We start from the raw sequence: 21,942 nt of genomic DNA on the forward strand, positions 1-21,942 counted from the left end.
GCTCTCCAAACACGACATGGTGTCCGATCTCAATTCCAGCCAATTTTGCATTGAAAAAGTAGAGCAGTGCTCCTTCCCTTCCGAGCTCTCCCATGCGCCCAAACAGGGGTTTACCACCACATATGGGGTACCAGCATACTCAGGACAAATTGGACAACAACTTTTGTGGTCCAATTTCTTTTGTTACCCTTGGGAAAATACAAAACCTGGGGCTAAAAAATAATTTTTGTGGAAAAAAAGAAATATTTTTTATTTTCACGGCTCTGTGTTATAAACTGTAGTGAAGCACGTGGGGGTTCAAAGTTCTCACAACACATCTAGATAAGTTCCTTGGGGGGTCTAGTTTCCAATATGGGGTCACTTGTGGGGGGTTTCTACTGTTTAGGTACATTAGGGGCTCTGCAAACGCAATGTGACGCCTGCAGACCAATCCATCTAAGTCTGCATTCCAAATGGAGCTCCTTCCCTTCCGAGCCCTCCCATGCGCCCAAACGGTGGTTCCCCCCCACATATGGGGTATCAGTGTACTCATGATAAATTGGACAACAACTTTTGGGGTCCAATTTCTCCTGTTACGCTTGGGAAAATACAAAACTGGGAGCTAAAAAATTATTTTTGTGGAAAAAAAAAGAATTTTTATTTTCACGGCTCTGCGTTATAAACTGTAGTGAAACACTTGGGGGTTCAAAGTTCTCACAACACATCTAGATAAGTTCCTTAGGGGGTCTACTTTCCAAAATGGTGTCACTTGTGGGGGGTTTCAAAGTGGCTCTCCAAACGCAATATGGCGTCCCATCTCAATTTCTGTCAATTTTGCATTGAAAAGTCAAATTGCCCTCCTTCGCTTCCGAGTTCTGCCATGCGCCCAAACAGTGGTTTACCCCCACATGTGGGGTATCAGCGTACTCAGGACAAATTGTGCAACAAGTTTTGGGGTCCATTTTCTCCTGTTACCCTTGATAAAATAAAACAAATTGGAGCTGAAATAATTTTTTTGTGAAAAAAAGTTAAATGTTGATTTTTTTTTTTAAAACATTCCAAAAATTCCTGTGAACCACCTGAAGGGTTAATAAACTTCTTGAATGTGGTTTTGAGCACCTTGAGGGGTGCAGTTTTTAGAATGGTGTCACACTTGGGTATTTTCTATCATATAGACCCCTCAAAGTGACTTCAAATGTGATGTGGTCCCTAAAAAATATTGGTGTTGTAAAAATGAGAAATTGCTGGTCAACTTTTAACCCTTATAACCCCCTAACAAAAAAAAATGTTGGTTCCAAAATTGTGCTGATGTAAAGTAGACATGTGGGAATTGTTACTTATTAAGTATTTTGTGTGACATATCTCTGTGATTTAAGGGCATAAAAATTCAAAGTTGGAAAATTGCAAAATGTTCGCCATATTTTCGATTTTTTTCACAAATAAACGCAGGTAATATCAAGGAAATGTTATCACTATCATGAAGTACAATATGTCACGAGAAAACAATGTCAGAATCGCCAAGATCCGTTGAAGCCTTCCAGAGTTATAACCTCATAAAGGGACAGTGGTCAGAATAGTAAAAATTGGCCCCGTAATGAACTGCACAAGCACTCTTGGGGATAAAGGGGTTAATATTACCAGACACCACCGAAATGAATGCAACCATACGACTCATGCGCTAGACTGGCCAGGGCCGGCAGACGCTCGAGATGCGGCTCTGCTGACTTGACGAATCACAACTCGTACCATGCAATGTGGGCGTATCTAGTTGTGACAGTGAGACTTGGAACACACGGTGGATGGTCCTCACTTTGCTGCGCCTGCGCAGTACAGAGAGGAGGTGTCGCTGCAGAGGGAAACATGGCGGCGTTGTCACCGCTGAAGCGGCTGGTCCGTGTAGTCTTGTTTCTGTCGCAGCTCTATGTGTTTTCCGGTCGTGGTGAGTGGCAGAGCAGACATGTGCCTAGTGTCTTGTGTGAGAGGTGACTGTTGCTATGGTGATCGTTCATATACACTGATATAATAGTGTGATGTCAGCACTGCTGGTCTCGGTGACTGGTGCAGAGTATGTGGATGATGCTGACATAACATGGGGTGTGACGTATCTGCGGGGTGGTGACCGCACCCATTACTGTACCCCGGGGGCACATGTGGCAGATCAGCCATGGCATTGAGGGTAGTCTATTAACTATTGATGGCCCAGACTGCTGATCTGATATTGATAAGCTGCCATCAGGAGTGGCGATTATTACCTAAGTATTGGGCCTGCCTCGTTAAAAGGTTTTTTTTTTTTTTACTTAAATGCACATTTTTGGCTGTAATGTATTTTAGCATTTTTTGTTTTTGTCTTTTGTACAACAGGTTAGGCTACTTTCACACTAGCGTCGGATTCGGCCCGTCGCATTGCGTCGCTGAGATTCCGACGCTAGCGTTGTGCCGCACAATGGGTGCAGCGGATGCATTTCTCCAGCGCATCCGCTGCCCCATTGTGAGGTGCGGGGAGGTGGGGGCGGATATCCGGCTGCGCATGCGCGGTCGGAAAAAGCGGTCCGTCGGCTGCAAAAAACGTTACATTTAACGTTTTTTGCTCCCGGCAGTCCGCCACAACACGGCGCGACCGTCGCAAGACTGTTGCGACGTGTGTCAATACGTCGCAATGCGTCGGTAATGTAACTCTATGGGGCAAAACGACGCATTGCGACGTATTAAAAACGCCACTGTGAAAGTAGCCTTAACCCCTTCCTGTTTTTTTTTCTTCATACTGTCTATCGCACACACTTAAATATTTTTAGATTTTTACGGATGCGGCAATACTGATGGTTTATTTTTTTTTAATATCTTGATTATTATTTAGACAAACAAAAGGGGATTCAAATTTTCTAAACTTTTTTTTTTTTTTGGCCCTTTTTTTTTTTTTTTTCCTTAAGTCCCACTCAACACAACTTGAACCTGCGATCATCTGATATCTTGTCCTATATGTGGCCTCCTGGGACTGAGCTTTCCAGGAGTGGTGGTGTCAGGCGCTGGGGCTTCGGGAGGCTCCCGGGTGCCATATGTACCCCATGATCGTGGTGTGAGGTGGGATGGTGCCTCGATGGGTGCGCACCTGCAGACTACATGCCTTAAATGCTGCTTTCACAGTCACCATCTTTTGGGTATTCTTTGGTCTCAGTTCCTGAGCCCGCTCCTTCCACACCGGACGTGCTCTGTACATGTAAGGCCTCTATCACACTTCCATCTTTTTCCTCCCGTCGAAATCCGTTGATTTTTGAAAAAAACAGGATCCTGCAAATTTTTCTGCAGGATCCTGTTTTTTCCCATAGACTTGTATTAGCGACGGATGGCCATCCGTTTCATCCGTCGTGTGCTGGATCCATTGGAAAATAGCGGTTCGTCGTGCGGAGAAAACGTTCAGAGGAACGTTTTTTTCTGCATGTCGGATAATCGCTCAGCGACGGATCCTGCGCTGTCCGTCGTTGGCTATAATGGAAGCCTATGGATGCAGGATCCGTCGATGACCGTCCCACACACAGGAATCCAGCGACGTATCCCGTTTTTTTCGTTGTGAGCATGCCTGGAAGGATTTTTTTATACCTGAAAATGCAGGCAGGAACTCCATCGACACATCCGTCATAACACTGGATGCGTTGCACACGTTTTCCACTATTTTCACAACATCCGTCGATACGTCGCTTCACTGCATTATGACTCACCCCGAACGACGTAAGTGTGAAAGAAACCTAAGGGGTTAATAGTGAATCTGTCACTTTGCTCGGATGGCTAGGCCTGTACCCCTTGTTTTCTAAGCGTATTAATGATTATTTGAAAATTGACTTTTGATGCAGTGAGAAATTGTTTTAGGAGAATATTTTAGGCAAGGTGATGTGTGTGTGGTACAGACCGTGCCGTCAGAATGACATCAATGTCCTCTGCCTTGTTCAGTGCCACACAGAGGCTGTAGAAGCCAAACGGTACAACATTTTTTTGATGAGACCCTATTGCAAAAAATGCTTTACAGCCAAAACCGCATGCATCTAAGGCTACTTTCACACTAGCGTTTTTTGACGTACATAGCAACGCGTCATTTTGGAGTAAAAACGCATCCTGCAAAGTTGCCCGGAGGATGCGTTTTTTCTCCATACACTTTCATTAGCGACGCATTGCGACACGTCGCATCCGTCGTGCGACGGATGCGTCGTGTTTTGGCGGACCGTCGGCACAAAAAAAGTTCCATGTAACGTTTTTTGGTGCGTTGAGTCCGCCATTTCCGACCGCGCATGTGCGGCCGGAACTCCGCCCCCTCCTCCCCGGACCTTACAATGGGGCAGCGCCCGCAGCGGATGCGTTGTAAAACTGCATCCGCTGCCCACTTGTTCTTTTTTTTTTTTTTTTTGCAGTTTGTGTCGGTACGTCGGGCTGACGCATGGCGACGGCCTCGTACCGACGCTAGTGTGAAAGTAGCCTAAGTAAAAAGATGACACAATTTAAAAGCATTTAACACCACCGACTGGTAAGGTGAATGTCACAAGATGATCATTGATAAAGACATCCGTCAAGGTGTGATATGAGGCTAATGAAATGGGCAGCTGCAGGTACCCACTACTGTAACCAGATTTATGGCTAGACAACTGGTACAGCTTATCTCCGAAACTACAAGTTATGTGTAGTTTGTGGATAGTACCAATAGTGGTCAACAGGAGAATCTGTAACCACTGACCATGTGGGATAAATAATGAACTCATTTTTTAGTATAGATTGGTGTATGTGTCAGTTTTGTAATAAAGTATCTTTTTTTTAATCTTAAAGCACCACTTCAGCGTTGTTGGTTTTTTTTCCATTGCACCGCTGGAGTGGTGCTTTAAATGTAAGTCCCCTGCGCCGTGTCTGTATGCAGATTACCCCTTTTTCGTAGGGTTATTCTGATGCGATTTATATCCCAAGTTGGTTTATTTGGGAGTGGGGTGAAGGAAGTTTATGCTGGATTTTAGCACTTGACATTTTCCAAAATTCAATAAAAAATAAGCCTTAGTCCCAGCACTTGTATGTACAATCATTTGATCACTTTCATATTACACACTATGCCTTAGGGTACCGTCACATTATACGATTTCCCTACGATCACGACCAGCGATATGACCTGGCCGTGATCGTAGGTAAATCATAGTGTGGTCGCTGGGGAGCTGTCACACAGACAGCTCTCCAGCGACCAACGATGCCGAGGTCCCTGGGTAACCAGGGTAAACATCGGGTAACTAAGCGCAGGACCGCGCTTAGTTACCCGATGTTTACCCTGGTTACAAGCGTTAAACTAAAAAAAAACAAACAGCACATACTTACATCTGGTGTCCGTCAGGTCCCTTGCAGTCTGGTTCCCGCACTCAGCTCAGTGACTGCCGGCCGTAAAATGAAAGTGAAAGCACAGCCGCTGTGCTCTGCTTTCACTTTACGGCCGGCAGTCACAGTGCGGGAAGCAGAGACTGCAAGGGACCTGACGGACACCAGATGTAAGTATGTGCTGTTTGTTTATTTTTAGTTTAACGCTTGTAACCAGGGTAAACATCGGGTAACTAAGCGCGGTCCTGCGCTTAGTTACCCGATGTTTACCCTGGTTACAAGCGAACGCATCGCTGGATCGCATCGCTAGATCGGTGTCACACACACCGATCTAGCGATGACAGCGGGAGATCCAGCAATGAAAGAAAGTTCTAAACGATCTGCAACGACGTATGATTCTCAGCAGGATCCCTGATCGCTGCTGCGTGTCAGACACAGCGATATCGTAACGATATCGCTGGAACGTCACGAATCGTACCGTCGTAGCGATCGAAATGTTATAGTGTGACGGTACCCTTACAGTGCCTATAAGTAGTATTCAACCCCCTGCAGGTTTACACATTTGGAATTAACTTGGCATTGTGACATTTGGACTGTAGATCAGCCTGGAAGTGTGAAATGCACTGCAGCAAAAAAGAATGTTATTTCTTTGTTTGTTTTTTTTTAAATTGTGAAAAGTCTTTTCAGAGGGTCATTTATTATTCAACCCCTCAACCCACCAGAATTCTGTTTGGTTCCCCTAAAGTATTAAGAAGTAGTTCAGGCACAAAGAACAATGAGCTTCACATGTTTGGATTAATTATCTCTTTTTCCAGCCTTTTCTGACTATTTAAGACCCTCCCCAAACTTGTGAACAGCACTCATACATGGTCAACATGGGAAAGACAAAGGAGCATTCCAAGGCCATCAGAGACAAGATCGTGGAGGGTCACAAGGCTGGCAAGGGGTACAAAACCCTTTCCAAGGAGTTGGGCCTACCTGTCTCCACTGTTGGGAGCATCATCCGGAAGTGGAAGGCTTATGGAACTACTGTTAGCCTTCCACGGCCTGGACAGCCTTTGAAAGTTTCCTCCCGTGCCGAGGCCAGGCTTGTCCGAAGAGTCAAGGCTAACCCAAGGACAACAAGGAAGGAAGATCTCATGGCAGTGGGGACATTGGTTTTAGTCAATACCATAAGTAACGTACTCCACCGCAATGGTCTCCGTTCCAGACGAGCCCGTAAGGTACCTTTACTTTCAAAGCGTCATGTCAAGGCTCGTCTACAGTTTGCTCATGATCACTTGGAGGACTCTGAGACTGACTGGTTCAAGGTTCTCTGGTCTGATGAGACCAAGATCGAGATCTTTGGTGCCAACCACACACGCGACATTTGGAGACTGGATGGCACTGCATACGACCCCAAGAATACCATCCCTACAGTCAAGCATGGTGGTGGCAGCATCATGCTGTGGGGCTGTTTCTCAGCCAAGGGGCCTGGCCATCTGGTCCGCATCCATGGGAAGATGGATAGCACGGCCTACCTGGAGATTTTGGCCAAGAACCTCCGCTCCTCCATCAAGGATCTTAAGATGGGTCGTCATTTCATCTTCCAACAAGACAACGACCCAAGGCACACAGCCAAGAAAACCAAGGCCTGGTTCAAGAGGCAAAAAATCAAGGTGTTGGAGTGGCCTAGTCAGTCTCCTGACCTTAACCCAATTGAAAACTTGTGGAAGGAGCTCAAGATTAAAGTCCACATGAGACACCCAAAGAACCTAGATAACTTGGAGAAGATCTGCATGGAGGAGTGGGCCAAGATAACTCCAGAGACCTGTGCCGGCCTGATCAGGTCTTATAAAAGACGATTATTAGCTGTAATTGCAAACAAAGGTTATTCCACAAAATATTAAACCTAGGGGTTGAATAATAATTGACCCACACTTTTATGTTTAAAATTTATAAAAATTTAACTGAGCAACAAAACTTTTTGGTTTGTAAGATTTATGCATCTGTTAATAAATCCTGCTCTTGTTTGAAGTTTGAAGGCTCTAACTTATTTGCATCTTATTAAACCTGCTAAATCTGCAGGGGGTTGAATACTACTTGTAGGCACTGTATGTAGTGCAATGAATTATTCTATTCTACTATTGAATGGAAACCCAGGAAGCCTTTGCCTATCCGCACCCAACACCAGAACAGATGTGGGGGGCTGATGGGGCTACAGAGCCCCCGTCTGTCTAACCACTTGGATGCCCCGGTCAATAGTGATCGCAGCATCCGAGCAGTGATATTCCCTGGATTGGAGCCAGCAGTTGCGTGGGAAGGCAAGCTATATAATACAGCTGGCTCCTGAACTTGCACTATACACGACCATAGTACATGGCTTTGCATTAACTAACTGCCCCGTGTGGGATATGGCACGAGATGGGAACAGAACATGATTGGAGAATACTCCTTTAGGCCGGTTTCACACGTCAGTGTCTCCGGTACGTGAGGTGACAGTTTCCTCACGTACCGGAGCCACTGACACACGTAGACACATAAAAATCAATGTATCTGTGCAGATGTCATTGATTTTTTTTGCGGACCGTGTCTCCGTGTGCCAAACACGGAGACATGTCAGTGTTCGTGGGAGCGCACGTATTACACGGACCCATTAAAGTCAATGGGTCCGTGTAAAACACGTACCGCACACGGACGTTGTCCGTGTGCAGTCCGTGTGCCGTGCAGGAGACAGCGCTACATTAAGCGCTGTCCCCCCCCACTGGTGCTGAAGCCGCGATTCATATCTTCCCTGCAGCAGCGTTTGCTGCAGAGAAGATATGAATAATAGTGTTTAAAATAAAGATCTATGTGCCCCCCGCCCTCCCACCCTCTGTGCACCCCCCGCTGTTCTGAAAATACTCACCCGCCTCCCTCATTGGCTGTCGCTGCTTCCTGGTCTGGCCGCATCTTCTCCTGTATGCGGTCACGTGGGGCCGCTCATTTACAGTAATGAATATGCGGCTCCACCTCCCATAGGGGTGGAGCCGCATATTAATTACTGTAATCGGCGGCCCCAAGTGACCGCATACAGGAGAAGATGCGGCCAGAACAGGAAGCAGCGACAGCCAACGAGGGAGGCGGGTGAGTATTTTCAGAACAGCGGGGGGTGCACAGAGGGTGGGAGGGCGGGGGGCACATAGATCTTTATTTTTAACACTATTATTCATATCTTCTCTGCAGCAAACGCTGCTGCAGGGAAGATATGAATCGCAGCTTCAGCACCAGATGCTGGTACGTGTGGTACCCAGCACGGTGCGTGTGGTACCCAGTGGGCACACGGGCGGCACACGTGTGCCACACTGATGTGCCACAGAAACGTAGGGGCACACGGACACGGATAATTCCGGTACCGATTTTTTTTTTTTCGGTACCGGAATTATCTGGACGTGTGAAACCGGCCTTAGGAGTCAGAGCTGTTGGCAGCATGAGATGGAGCTTTTAGACTATGGCTAATGGTGTATTACTACAGTTTTCTGACTTCAAACAGGACCACCTTCAAGCCCTTGTCAGTTATTTTATAGTTTTTCTGACTGATTTTTCTTGCCTGCAGTTCACTAGGGGTCCAAGCTCTGAGACCCTCATCTATTGCTCAAAAGATGGCTGAGAAGTGAGCAGCTCAGGTGGCGGCTGCGCTCGGCAGCCTATGAATAGGAAGTTATAGGTTGTATACTTCTGCCTCCTAAGTTGCTCGCTTTTCAGCTGTATTTGAGCTATCTGTGGGGTCCTCAGAATTTGGACCCCCACTGATCTACAGGCAATTAAAGTGCATCAAAAATGACTAAATAATAAGTTGCTCTTTAAAGGGAATCTGTCACCAGGTTTTTTTTACCCCATCTGAGAGCAGCATAACATAGGTGCAGAGACCCTGATTACTAGGTAACACTGGCTGCTTGCTGTCACTTTGATAAATCCCTGAATGCTGAGCTCTATATAACCCTGCCCATACCACTGATTGACAGTTGTCTGCGTACACTGTGCATAGGCAGAAAGCTGCCAATCAGTGTTTGGGGTGGGTTATACAGAGCTTATGAATATAGAAGACTACATTGCAGCAGGTTTACTAGTTTTCTCGTGATGATCTCCTGCTGATAAAACTGTCTTTATGCTGCTCTCAGATTAGTTGGCTACAACCTTGTGACAAGTTCCCTCTAAGCTGTGGGGATTGGGTTTGATGCCTTACGTTTTTCCGTAGTGTCATCATGGTCACACTCTTGCTATAGCGCTCACATTCAGTCAGTGCTCGTATTTTATTCTCTTCTGTATATTAATATTCAACTGTCATTTTTTTTTTCCCCAGGTTCTATGAGTTTAGAGCAATTTAAAGCAGCGGCACAAGTTGTAAAAGACCAGCCTCCATCTTCCACTATGATCCCAAGCATCAAAGTAGTTGGTAATTATTTTCAGTTTTGATGCCGCTTTATTGTTTTAATTAAAAACCATCCATACAAAACCTCTTCAGTGGGTTATCTAATTCCATGTATGCCATGAGTGTCTGATTGGTGGGGTCTGAAAGTTAGAACGCCGACTGACGCATAAAATGCCCATGACCCTTTCCACTTTTTTGTACAAAACAGCGCCACTCCAGACCAGGGGCTATGCCAGGAATTGCAACACACCTCAATAATAAAATTATGTATTTTCTGATGTGATTCTCAGGGCTTGCTTTAAAGGGAATCTTTTAGCTGTATCAACCCTCCTAAGCCGTCTATATGGGCCTGTAGGTCACAAGAAGCTGAATAAAGTGATACCTTGATATCTGTGATCTGATGTCTTATTCCTCAAAAATCCACATATTTATTACATATAAATGAGCTGTTCCAGGCTCTGGCCCGGAGGACTGATCTATATGAGAATCTGCCTCCAGGGATTACAGACATTGATCTGTATGAGAATCTGCCTCCAGAGATTACAGACATTGATCTGTATGAGAATCTGCCTCCAGGGATTACAGACATTGATCTATATGATAATCTGCCTCCAGGGATTATTTTGCATGAAAGGGGACATTAAGCTCCCTATGACCTACATGCCCATATAGCTGATTTAGGAGGGTAAATCTACCGACTGATTTCCTTTTAAGCCATGACCATCGTCATTAGAAGGGTTCATCTCTAAGGGTGCGGCATATAATATAAAACGATATTTGCATTCCACAATGATGGCATCCCTCTGATCTCCGGCCTGTGTCTTTCCCTCTCACCTCCCATGATATAAACATTGTCACAATGTTGTCAAAGCTGAAAGCTACATGCACACCACTACATTTCCGGTCTGAGCGCAGTCTGTGGAAAACATCACACGGACCAAGAAAGGAGTTATTTAGTAGGGCTGCGCAGATGACTGTTTCTTTTCTGTGCATTGACCAAATAATTTTGGGAGGCAAGACCAGGCAAGCAATGCTCTTCACCAGTCAGACATTTTCTTCTTTACTACAGAAAAATGTTACAGTGCTATACTTTTAACAACCCAACTGAAGGCTAGTCTCCAAGGAAAATGCTTGCCATTCTCTGTGCATGTGATCCGCTCTGGGGCCTGTGGTAGTAATACCTGTATCAAGTATTCCTTGTACCCGATCAAAATATGTAAAGTGTGTATGGAAATTGGGCAGTAAGGGGCTCCACTAGTGATGAGCGACGTACTCGGATAAGGTGTTATCTGAGCATGCTCTTCGGGTACTAACAGAGTGACATCGACGTGCTCGAATAATGCCCCCTCACCTGCATGTCTCACGGCGCCGCAACACATGCAGGGATTTCCTGTTTGTTAGTGTCACGGATCCCTACTCCGTGGGGTCACTTATTCGTCACGTGCCTGCTCTCACATGTGACTCGGGGTTGTGCCTGCAAGGGTTAATCTATCTCCCCACTCTCAGTCCAGCATTCAACCTCTGTCCTATGCTGTAATGGAAGCATAAATCACACACCGACAAAGGCCACACACCCGCTCATACGCGCTGCCACCACTCACCGAATACACGGGCAATGAGTCCCAGAAATAATACTAAAAAAATATGTCTATCACTCATAAGGCTCACACACCTTAGGCTATGGATTCTTTTAGGACTTTCAAGGTTCAACTTGTTAAAGTTTTATACTTTAATAACAAAAGGGTCAGTGCTTACAATAAGAAAAGGTCTAAAAATATGATAATAAAAAGACATACAACTTATGCAAAACAGTATCAAAATAAACAGGAGAAAACTAACAGAAATGATCTAACTGGTAGTTGCTTTCTGCTCCCCGAGAGGGGGTGAATGGAGTTGGTGGAACACATCCGCGTCTCACGCTGCCCTCACATGTGAACACAATTCTCTGTCGGCAGCCTAAATTTATAACTTTGGCCTGAGGTCAGATTTCTAGACCGGCCCCCCAGGTGAATATCATAATTGCGGTCTGTTTGATTGGCCACGGCCGCTCTACTAATGAATATATTATTTTCTCTTTTGAGACACTTGTGAAAAGGTTCTCAGGAATAGATCACCTCAGGCCGCAATTAGCATCTCCCCTCCAAGACCTAAGAGGTGCCAAATATTACCTTCTTCTTGGCCCTAGCTAGACCTCCTGGTGAGGTATGGAGGCGCAATTTCTACTAGTCCCAAGGAAGTACCTATTAACACCTAGGTGTGACTTGCCTTCAGGACAGATGTTACATTATCACTAGTCACACATATAACCCTAGACATATGTCACTACATATATATACAGTGGGGCAAAAAAGTATTTAGTCAGTCAGCAATAGTGCAAGTTCCACCACTTAAAAAGATGAGAGGCGTCTATAATTTACATCATAGGTAGACCTCAACTATAGGAGACAAACTGAGAAAAAAAAATCCAGAAAATCACATTGTCTGTTTTTTTAACATTTCATTTGCATATTATGGTGGAAAATAAGTATTTGGTCAGAAACAAAATTTCATCTCAATACTTTGTAATATATCCTTTGTTGGCAATGACAGAGGTCAAACGTTTTCTGTAAGTCTTCACAAGGTTGCCACACACTGTTGTTGGTATGTTGGCCCATTCCTCCATGCAGATCTCCTCTAGAGCAGTGATGTTTTTGGCTTTTCGCTTGGCAACACGGACTTTCAACTCCCTCCAAAGGTTTTCTATAGGGTTGAGATCTGGAGACTGGCTAGGCCACTCCAGGACCTTGAAATGCTTCTTACGAAGCCACTGCTTCGTTGCCCTAGCGGTGTGCTTTGGATCATTGTCATGTTGAAAGACCCAGCCACGTTTCATCTTCAATGCCCTTGCTGATGGAAGGAGGTTTGCACTCAAAATCTCACGATACATGGCCCCATTCATTCTTTCATGTACCCGGATCAGTCGTCCTGGCCCCTTTGCAGAGAAACAGCCCCAAAGCATGATGTTTCCACCACCATGCTTTACAGTAGGTATGGTGTTTGATGGATGCAACTCAGTATTCTTTTTCCTCCAAACACGACAAGTTGTGTTTCTACCAAACAGTTCCAGTTTGGTTTCGTCAGACCATAGGACATTCTCCCAAAACTCCTCTGGATCATCCAAATGCTCTCTAGCAAACTTCAGACGGGCCCGGACATGTACTGGCTTAAGCAGTGGGACACATCTGGCACTGCAGGATCTGAGTCCATGGTGGCGTAGTGTGTTACTTTGGTAGGCCTTGTTACATTGGTCCCAGCTCTCTGCAGTTCTTTCACTAGGTCCCCCCGCGTGGTTCTGGGATTTTTGCTCACCGTTCTTGTGATCATTCTGACCCCACGGGGTGGGATTTTGTGTGGAGCCCCAGATCGAGGGAGATTATCAGTGGTCTTGTATGTCTTCCATTTTCTAATTATTGCTCCCACTGTTGATTTCTTCACTCCAAGCTGGTTGGCTATTGCAGATTCAGTCTTCCCAGCCTGGTGCAGGGCTACAATTTTGTTTCTGGTGTCCTTTGACAGCTCTTTGGTCTTCACCATAGTGGAGTTTGGAGTCAGACTGTTTGAGGGTGTGCACAGGTGTCTTTTTATACTGATAACAAGTTTAAACCGGCGCCATTACTACAGGTAATGAGTGGAGGAAAGAGGAGACTCTTAAAGAAGAAGTTACAGGTCTGTGAGAGCCAGAAATCTTGATTGTTTGTTTCTGACCAAATACTTATTTTCCACCATAATATGCAAATAAAATGTTAAAAAAACAGACAATGTGATTTTCTGGATTTTTTTTCTCAGTTTGTCTCCCATAGTTGAGGTCTACCTATGATGTAAATTACAGACGCCTCTCATCTTTTTAAGTGGTGGAACTTGCACTATTGCTGACTGACTAAATACTTTTTTGCCCCACTGTATATATACACACACACACACACACACACACACTTCACCACAGTTAGCCAATCCCTGAATGTGTTATGACTGTCAAACAGCCGCGAGACTTGCAGCCATGGGAACTCGAATGTATTATTCAAGCATGCCGAAGACACTCGGGTAGCACAGAAGCATGCTCAGATAACATCTTATCTGAGCACGTTCACTCATCACTAGGCTCCACAAATAATCCCCAGAAACAGGATAACATATTATTCGATCCTCAAGCGTCTCCATGTACTTAAAAATTTCTGTTTAAAGGGACCTGTCACATTGAACGTGCAGTTTGACCTGTGGGCTGCAGGCTATAGAATGTAGGGAAATATCAGTATAATGTAGCCATTTAACCCCTTATCTGCGAAAAAAAAAACACATTTTGACCTTCCTGACAGAGCCTCGTTTTTCAATCTGAAGTGTTACTTTGTGATAAATCTGGAATGCTCAAATATCCCATGGGATCAATTTTGGAATCGGGTTCCCTTATGGATGGAGAAAAAACTATAATGGCTAATTGAATGTATGTGAAGGGGCTTAAATAATTCCCAAGTTTTATTCAGATGATACTCATTAGTCATTGTTACATTGTAAATAATTTTAAGAAATGTTATTTTATTTCAGAAACCACAGCCACGCCTGATTACTTATCCAAATGTCCCAGCAATGGGCTCTGCACCAAACTCCCAGCCGACTGTATGACCTGTAACACCAATCACTCCTGTATCTATGGCAAACCTGTCACTTATGACTGTAAGGCCAAGCCTCAAGTCATGTGTGTGGTAAGTGACTGACCTGAATCGGTGCACGCCATGTTATTTGTTACCCTTTCTGGACATATGACGTACAATCATGTCACATACTGGCTTCATGCCTTTGATGTGCGCTCAGAAACTGAGCCCGTGCTTTTCCTGGCCGAAGATGGCTTTGATAATTGGGAGTTTTCTCAATTAAATTGCTTCATTTTTTCTATCTCATTTTTAATTTTTCCGTTTGTTTTATACGCAGGATGACAACCATCAACGACAAGAAAACTTCACCTTTAACATGACTTGTCAGTTTTGCTGGCAGCTCCCTCCATCGGAGTACGAGTGTAGCAAATCGAATTCTAGCATCTGCATGACTGTATCCTGTCCTCGGCAGCGGTTTAATGCCACGTGTACTGTAAGGGATCACGTCCACTGCTTGGGTGCGTGTCTGCAAGGAGATGAGCTGTCCTAGGACCCGGTCCTATTGTCATCTAGGTCTATCAATAATATAGTTATATAGTATATATATATATATATAATATAGTCAGCTTCTTCATAGTGGCTATATATTATGAATGTTGCCAGTAGACTAACTGCTTCTGTCAATGCACTGCCTTTTCACAATATTCATCTTCCACCCGGTAACATGCTCTCATGGCTCCCGCTCAGTTTATTCCCTGCCGCCCCACAGACACAACAGCAGGGAGTGAGCATTGTTTGTGTCTGCAGTTACTTAACTCCGTAAAGCCACGAATGCTTCCTCTGTCATCCCATTATCCCCGTGCAATGCGATCGCAGGGAGCTGATGGGATTTCTGTGGCAAACCGAGACGTAAACATAGCCTTTGTATCTACAATAGGCTAGTGTCTTATCCAACCATGCTCGCGTGTTATCCCAGCATTTGGGAGTGCTCGTATGTTATGTTCGAGTCTCTGCGGCTGCATGATTTGCGGCTGTTAGAGAGCCTGAACATGTGGGAATTGCCTAACAGCCACAAATCATGTAGCCGCAGGGACTCAAATAATACACGAGCACTCCCAGATGCTCGGATACCACCCAAGCATGCTCAGATAAGACGTTATCCGACCACTTTAGCTCATCACTATATGGGACGTATTTATAGTGTTTTGACATTTCTCTAATAATTGGGAACTCTGTAACCTGCAGGTAACCGTGTGTTTCTCAAGATGCTGTACTGTAATTGGACTGGAGGCTACAAGTGGTCCACTGCCCTAACCCTCAGGTAAGGCTCGCTCCAGCATGTGCTTCATTTTATCAAGGCGTAGAGCAAGAAACGAGAAGCAAAGCCACACACTGCAGACAGAAACTTACTGTGTGGGCTCATTGACACTAGAAAAGAAGAGCACAGACCCAGGACAAGCTATACGACTCCTCCAGAGTTCTGGATAACTGTTTCCAAGGCCATTCTAGCCCGTTGTTTTGTCTTCCTCGCACATTCAGTGCCTCCCCTGCTCCTAATGAGCGATTTTCCCATTTCAGTCATAACATTTCCATGAGACCAAATATCTGTTCTTCTCATTTCCAAGTTGTTGATAAACCTTCTGTAATATGATGCCTCCATATGAGGACCAGTGTTTGTAAAATGGAGTGGACATAAACATACTGTGAGCTCGGTGATTACACAGAGTCTGTGTCCTCGCCATCAATTTTATGCCATAGTATGGGATTGAAAAGGAAAGAAGGAGCTCCTTTTCCAAAGTAAAAGTTTGAGTAAGTTCCTCTGGGGAGATTTTTGGCAATATATAGTGTTGTGGACCACAAGTGCAGCAGTTATTGGTAGCAATTAGTGATGAGCGAGTATACTCGTTGCTTGGGTTTTCCTGAGCACGCTCGGGTGATCTCCGAGTATTTGTTAGTGTTCGGAGATTTAGTTTTCATCGCGGCAGCTGAATGATTTACAGCTACTACCCAGGCTGAGTACATGTGGGGGTTGCCTGGTTGCTAGGGAATCCCCACTTGTAATCAAGCTGGCTAATAGCTGTAAATCATTCAGCTGAGGCTATGAAAACTAAATCTCCGAGCACTAACAAATACTCGGAGCTCACCCGAGTGTGCTCAGGAAAACCCGAGCAACGAGTATACTCGCTCATCACTAGCAGTAATGAATAGATTTGCAGAACACTGGTCCAGCAGCCAGGTCACTCTTCCATAGCTTCAGTACAGGAGCCCTGCAAACCACCTTTTGGGCATCCCCGGATCCTCTTTTGATAACTTTTGATAAGTCACACCACAATGATGGCGTCTCATCAGGCTAATCCAGAGGAACTGGAGGTGTCAGCAGGTTGAAAATGGTTCATAGGGCTTCTGTCTATTTGCATGGAATATTGAGCTGGCTGCTGAATTTAATTCCCTCCTCTCTAGTTCTTTATACTTGCTCTCTGGTGAGAGTAGACCCTGGTGCAGTACCCCCATTAGCGTGACTGTTGCAGTGCTCGTCTTTCCTTCTATGCTAGGATACTGTGCTCCCATACTGCAGACAGTCACCATCTTGCATTTATATAGATGTGCTGTCACACAGCTGGGGTTGGCTAAAGGGTCAATGGAAAATGTATAATCCCCCTCTACAATTACTATAAAGCCCCTATCCAATTTGAGTGTAAAGTATGTCCTATGAAGAACGGTTAAAGGATCTGTGAATGTTTAGCTTGCAAAAAAAAAAAAGGCTAAGCGGAGACTTATTATCTGTCTACAAATATCTGTAGGCTTGTCACAGATCAGATCCCTGTAGAAGGATCATCATTATTCTAATTTGCACATGGAAACACAAGAAGCAATAGAATGAAACTGAAAGGGAGAAGATACAGATTAGATATTAGAAAAAACTTTTTAACAGGATGATCAATGAGTGGAGCAGGCTGCCACGAGAGGTGGTGAGTTCTCCTTCAATGAAAGTCTTCAAACAGAGCCTGGACAGACATCTGTCTGGGATGGTTTAGTGAATCCTGCTTTGAGCACGGGGTTGGACATGATGACCCAGGAGGTCCCTTCCAACTCTACCATTCTATGATTCTATAAATGGAGCAGTGGTAACTCCTGCACCGTTCCACTCCCATGTTTATGGGACTGCTGGAGATAGTGGAGCTCTGATTAGTTCATAAAATGTTCTTATAGCAGTTACTTGACAGATGTTTCTTTTGGCTAGCACTGATATAGTCATAAAGCAGGCTCACAGACACACTGACCTGGTTGCTCAGCAGACCCCGCAGTGCTTGGCATATGAGAAACTCCACATCAGTCAACATTCTTCATACAGTTTCTATTGTGTGAATATTTACATCTTGAATTCGGAGTTTCTGGTGCGCAGTCACGTGTAATATCTCTTTTGTTCTCTTTCCAGCATCACTCTTGGAGGCTTTGGGGCTGACCGGTTTTACTTGGGCCAGTGGAGAGAAGGACTTGGAAAGCTCTTCAGTTTTGGAGGACTTGGAATTTGGACACTGATTGATGTGTTTCTAATTTGTGTGGGATATGTTGGACCAGCCGATGGGTCGCTTTATATCTAATGGAGCCCTGCCATCAGGAGAGCAAGCCTTGGCTTTTCAGAACATTTGAGCTTCTGCTTGTTCTGTTTGTATATTTTTCTGTAATGTACAGTATCTGTACTAAATCTGCCTTTTCCTAAGGTTGGCTTTCTCAAGCAATTTTATCCATCACTGTAATCTTTATTGTATTGTTTTGTTTTTCTATGAAAAATGTTTTTTTTTTTTTTTTTTGGCTGGTGTATATCTGCTATACTGTAATATACAGTCATGGCTGAAAGTGTTGGCACCCTTCAAATTGTTCCAGAAAATAAAGTATTTCTTCCAGAAAATTATTGCAGTAAATTTGATAACCGGTTGCAACACATGATAGTCTGGGTGGTGGATAATAAGCCCCAATCAAGTTCCAAAGAAATTCGAGCTGTCCTGCAGGCTCAGGGTGTATCATTGTTAGCGCGAACTATGCGTCGACATTTGAATGAAATGAGACTCTATGGCAGGAGGACCTCGCTGCTCACAGTAATAAAAAAAAGGTAGACTGCATTTTGCCAAAATGTACTCGAGTAAGCTAAAATCTTTCTGGGAAAGTGTCTTGTGGACAGATCAGACAAACAAAGCTTTTTGGTAAAGCACATCATTCTACTGTTTACCGAAAACAGAATGAGGCCTACAAAGAAAAGAACACAGTATCAAAGTCAAATATTGTGGAGGTTCAAATATGTTTTGTGGTTGTTTTTCTGCCTCTGACACTGGGTACCTTGACTGTGTGAAAGGCATCATGACATCTAAAGTTTGCCAAATGATTTTGGGTCACAATGCCCAGTGTCCTAGGTCATGGTTCTTCTAGCAGGACAATGACCTCAACCATACTTAAGAAGCACCCAGAAATAGATGGAAAAAAGCACTGGAGAATTCTGAAGTGACAATCAATGAGTCCATCTCTAAATCACATTGAACATCTATGGAGAGATCTTAAAATTGCTGTTGGGAAAAGACAGCCTTTGAATATGAAGTACCTGGAGCAGTTTGCAAAAGAAGAGTGGTCCAAAATTCAAGTTGGGAGGTGTAAGAAGCTTGTTGATGGTTATAGGAAGTGATTGATTGCAGTTAATTATTACAAAGAGGGTTGAGGGTGCCACCAATTTTATCCTGCCCATTTTTGGGGTTTTGTATGAAGTTATGTCCAATTTGCCTTTTTTCTCATTTCATTCTCATGTAATTGCAATACTTTTCTGGGAGAAATACTTCATTTCCTGGAACAATTTCAAGGGTGCAAACACTTTAGGCCCTGACTGTACATAACATCATAGCATTCACTCTGAGAAAACAGCTGCATGTATAACTTGGGATGTTTTCTGTATATATAGTATTTTTTTATTTTTTTTCATACATTGTTTTGGGCTCTTCACTCAAGCAAAAAGTATAATGTATGTTACCACCAGTAGGGGGTGATCTGCAACTTTTAAAGCAGAAAGCCTGGGCTTCTTGCCTAGGTTAACCACTAACGTGAAGTTGCTAGTAATGAGCAGTAAACATTATAATATATGGTAAATCCCTCTGTTTTTGAGAATAGAGAGTATTTTAAACTACTTCTGGATCCCCAAAGACAATAAACGTTCAACGTCCAGGTTGTTCGTGCTGTACTCAGAATTGACGTTCTAAAACATCATTGTATAGGACAGGGGTCCCCAACCTTTTTTTTTACCTTGAGAGCCACATTCTGCTATGAAAGTTGGTTGAGAGCCACATTGTAGTACAGTGTATAGGGTCAGTGTACAGGTAACACCGAGTCACCAGTGACGTCTGTACGTGAAGTCCCTCATCTTTGCTTTTCATCTTCATCCAGCACAGACAACCGTTACTTCTGCAGGAAATAACACAGTTATCTAGAGCTCAGTTTGCAAAACACATTACTTTTTTTCCCCCAAATTCTAAACTACACCAGATGAAGAAAAAAAGGCGACAGTGTTGCTCTGCACAGTAACAGGATCGCCTCCCCCATAAAAAAAAAACACTATCCTCAAAAAATAAAATAAATACCTCACTGTAGTAATAATATCCCCCATCCTGTCCCCGTGTGTCTCATTCCTTGCTCCAGCCATATCTTCTCCCATCCTGCCTCCATGTGATATCCCATCCTGCCCCATTTGTCCCATGATCTTGCCCCACCTGTGCCATGATCCTGCCCCATCTGTCTCCATTATATCCATCCTGCCCCATGATCCTGCACCATGTGTCTCCATCCTGCCCCATCTGTCTCCATCCTGCCCCATATTCCTGCACCATGTCTTTATTCTGCCCCATGATCCTGCCCCCATCTGTCTCCATCGTATCCATCCTGCCCCATGATTCTGCACCATCTGTCTCCATCCTGCCCCATGACTCTGCATCATGTCTCCATCCTGCCCCATGATGATGCCCCATCTGTCTCCATCCTGCCCCATGATGATGCCCCATCTGTCTCCATCCTGCCCCGTGTCTCCAATCCTGCCCCCTGTGTCCGTTCTGCCCCGTCTCCATTCTGCCCGTTTCTCCCATCCTGCCGCCGTGTCTCCATTCTGCCCCCTTGTCTCAATTCTGCCCCGTGTCTTCATTCTGCCCCTTTTCTCCATTCTGCCCTTCATGTCTCCATTTTGCCCCATGTCTACAATCCTGCCCCTGTCTCCCATCCTGCCTCTGTGTCTTTTCTCTCCCGTGCCTTCAATCCTGCCCCTTGTCTCCATTCTTCACTATGTCTCCATTCTAACCCCGTGTCTCCATCCTGCCTCTGTGTCTCCATTCTGCCACTTGTCTCCATTCTGCCCCCGTGTCTCCCATCCTGCCCCCTTGTCTCCATTCTGCCCCCTTGTCTCCCATGCTGCACCCGTGTCTCTATTCTGCCCTGGGCAGGATGGAGACACATGGTCCATGTGTCTCCATCCTGCCAGTGAAACATATTGCTTTAAAAAATAAAACAAAAAACAACTTTCTTCGTACCTTGCCGCGCTCCTGCGGCGATGATGATCCCTCCAGACGTCTGAAGTGCGCACTTGCCAGAGAATGACTAACGTCTTACGCCGGTGAAGTGCGCGCTGACGTCAGCTGCCAGCCTCCGATTGGCTGGCGGCTTTAACTCTTGCCGTGTGGGCCCGGCAAGAGTTAAATAGTTATTAATAGAGTAACTGAACCTGCGCCTCGGATGCAGGTTCAGTTACTGCACGGAGCAGAAGCCTGCCGCTGGGGATTGATTAGCAGACGAGACAGGGCCCGATGTGGGCCTCCTCTGCTGATCAGGCCCCATACGCCAGTCAGGGCAGTAATGCCCTGATGGCAGCCCTAGTGACACGGGTCACTGTGCTCTATTAAAGCTGCAGTAACCAAAGTTTTGCGAGATTTGTGAAGTCTCGCGACACTTTGTGCAGCTTCAATAGAGTACAGTGACTACTACGCAGGAGTGAATTCAGTCAGTGATTGACACAGGAGGGGCGGCATATTACCATCAGCGGGGCGGGTATTACAGGCGGTGGGGCGGCACCCTGGGGACGTAACACAGTCTTCTTTCTGGTGACTGTCGGCAAGCCACATTTCAGGAGCAGGCGAGCCACATGTGGCACGCGAGCTACAGGTTGGGGACCCCTGGTATAGGAGAATAGCAACATGCGATTGTGCACCGGCATGAGTGGGGAGCCAGCTCTCAGACATAGCTGGGCTCCCCATAGATAAGGCAGGGAACATCTTTGCCTTCCTGATCACTGTGTACACAATGCTGAACAAGCGCTGTATACAGAGTAGGGGCACGGTCAGAAAGCAGTATAAATCCGACCGATAACGGAGCACAGTTCATGAACTGGCCTTCATGTATTTCTATGCACCTATAGTGCTCAGGTCGGGAGAGTCGCTGGCCAGTCCTAGTATTGCGTTCACTTCTCGGTCTGATTTATACCACCGTCTGACTGCAACTTAATAGGAGGTGCTAACGTCGCTTTCTCATTCTGACATAGCAGTCATGAAATTGCTTAATCCTAGGAGATCCAGACAGCTTTGTTGTACAGCTGAG

At 45.1% G+C, this 21,942-nt stretch overlaps 2 protein-coding genes across 3 annotated transcripts in view; both read left to right on the forward strand.

Moving 5' to 3' along the window:
• Positions 1-21,942, forward strand: part of MAPDA (N6-Methyl-AMP deaminase) — a 270,844-nt gene that overhangs the window by 121,661 nt on the left and 127,241 nt on the right. The gene's annotated exons all lie outside the window — the stretch shown is intronic.
• Positions 1,815-18,049, forward strand: TM2D3 (TM2 domain containing 3). Its single transcript, XM_069765862.1, has 6 exons — positions 1,815-1,918; positions 9,635-9,727; positions 14,282-14,439; positions 14,666-14,846; positions 15,574-15,649; positions 17,765-18,049. Exons 1-6 carry the CDS (start codon positions 1,840-1,842, stop codon positions 17,928-17,930), a joined length of 753 nt encoding a protein of 250 aa, XP_069621963.1. The 5' UTR covers positions 1,815-1,839; the 3' UTR covers positions 17,931-18,049.

The sequence above is a fragment of the Ranitomeya imitator genome, chromosome 4 (genome assembly GCF_032444005.1).
Source record: "Ranitomeya imitator isolate aRanImi1 chromosome 4, aRanImi1.pri, whole genome shotgun sequence".
Lineage (NCBI taxonomy): Eukaryota > Metazoa > Chordata > Amphibia > Anura > Dendrobatidae > Ranitomeya > Ranitomeya imitator.

Excerpts from the sequence above, each read along its gene's own strand:
- TM2D3 (XM_069765862.1), top strand. The coding sequence starts at position 1,840 with ATGGCGGCGTTGTCACCGCTGAAGCGGCTGGTCCGTGTAGTCTTGTTT. Across the intron at positions 14,440-14,665 it reads AGCCTCAAGTCATGTGTGTG|GATGACAACCATCAACGACA; the intron begins GTAAGTGACTGA and ends TTTTATACGCAG. Across the intron at positions 14,847-15,573 it reads GGATCACGTCCACTGCTTGG|GTAACCGTGTGTTTCTCAAG; the intron begins GTGCGTGTCTGC and ends TGTAACCTGCAG.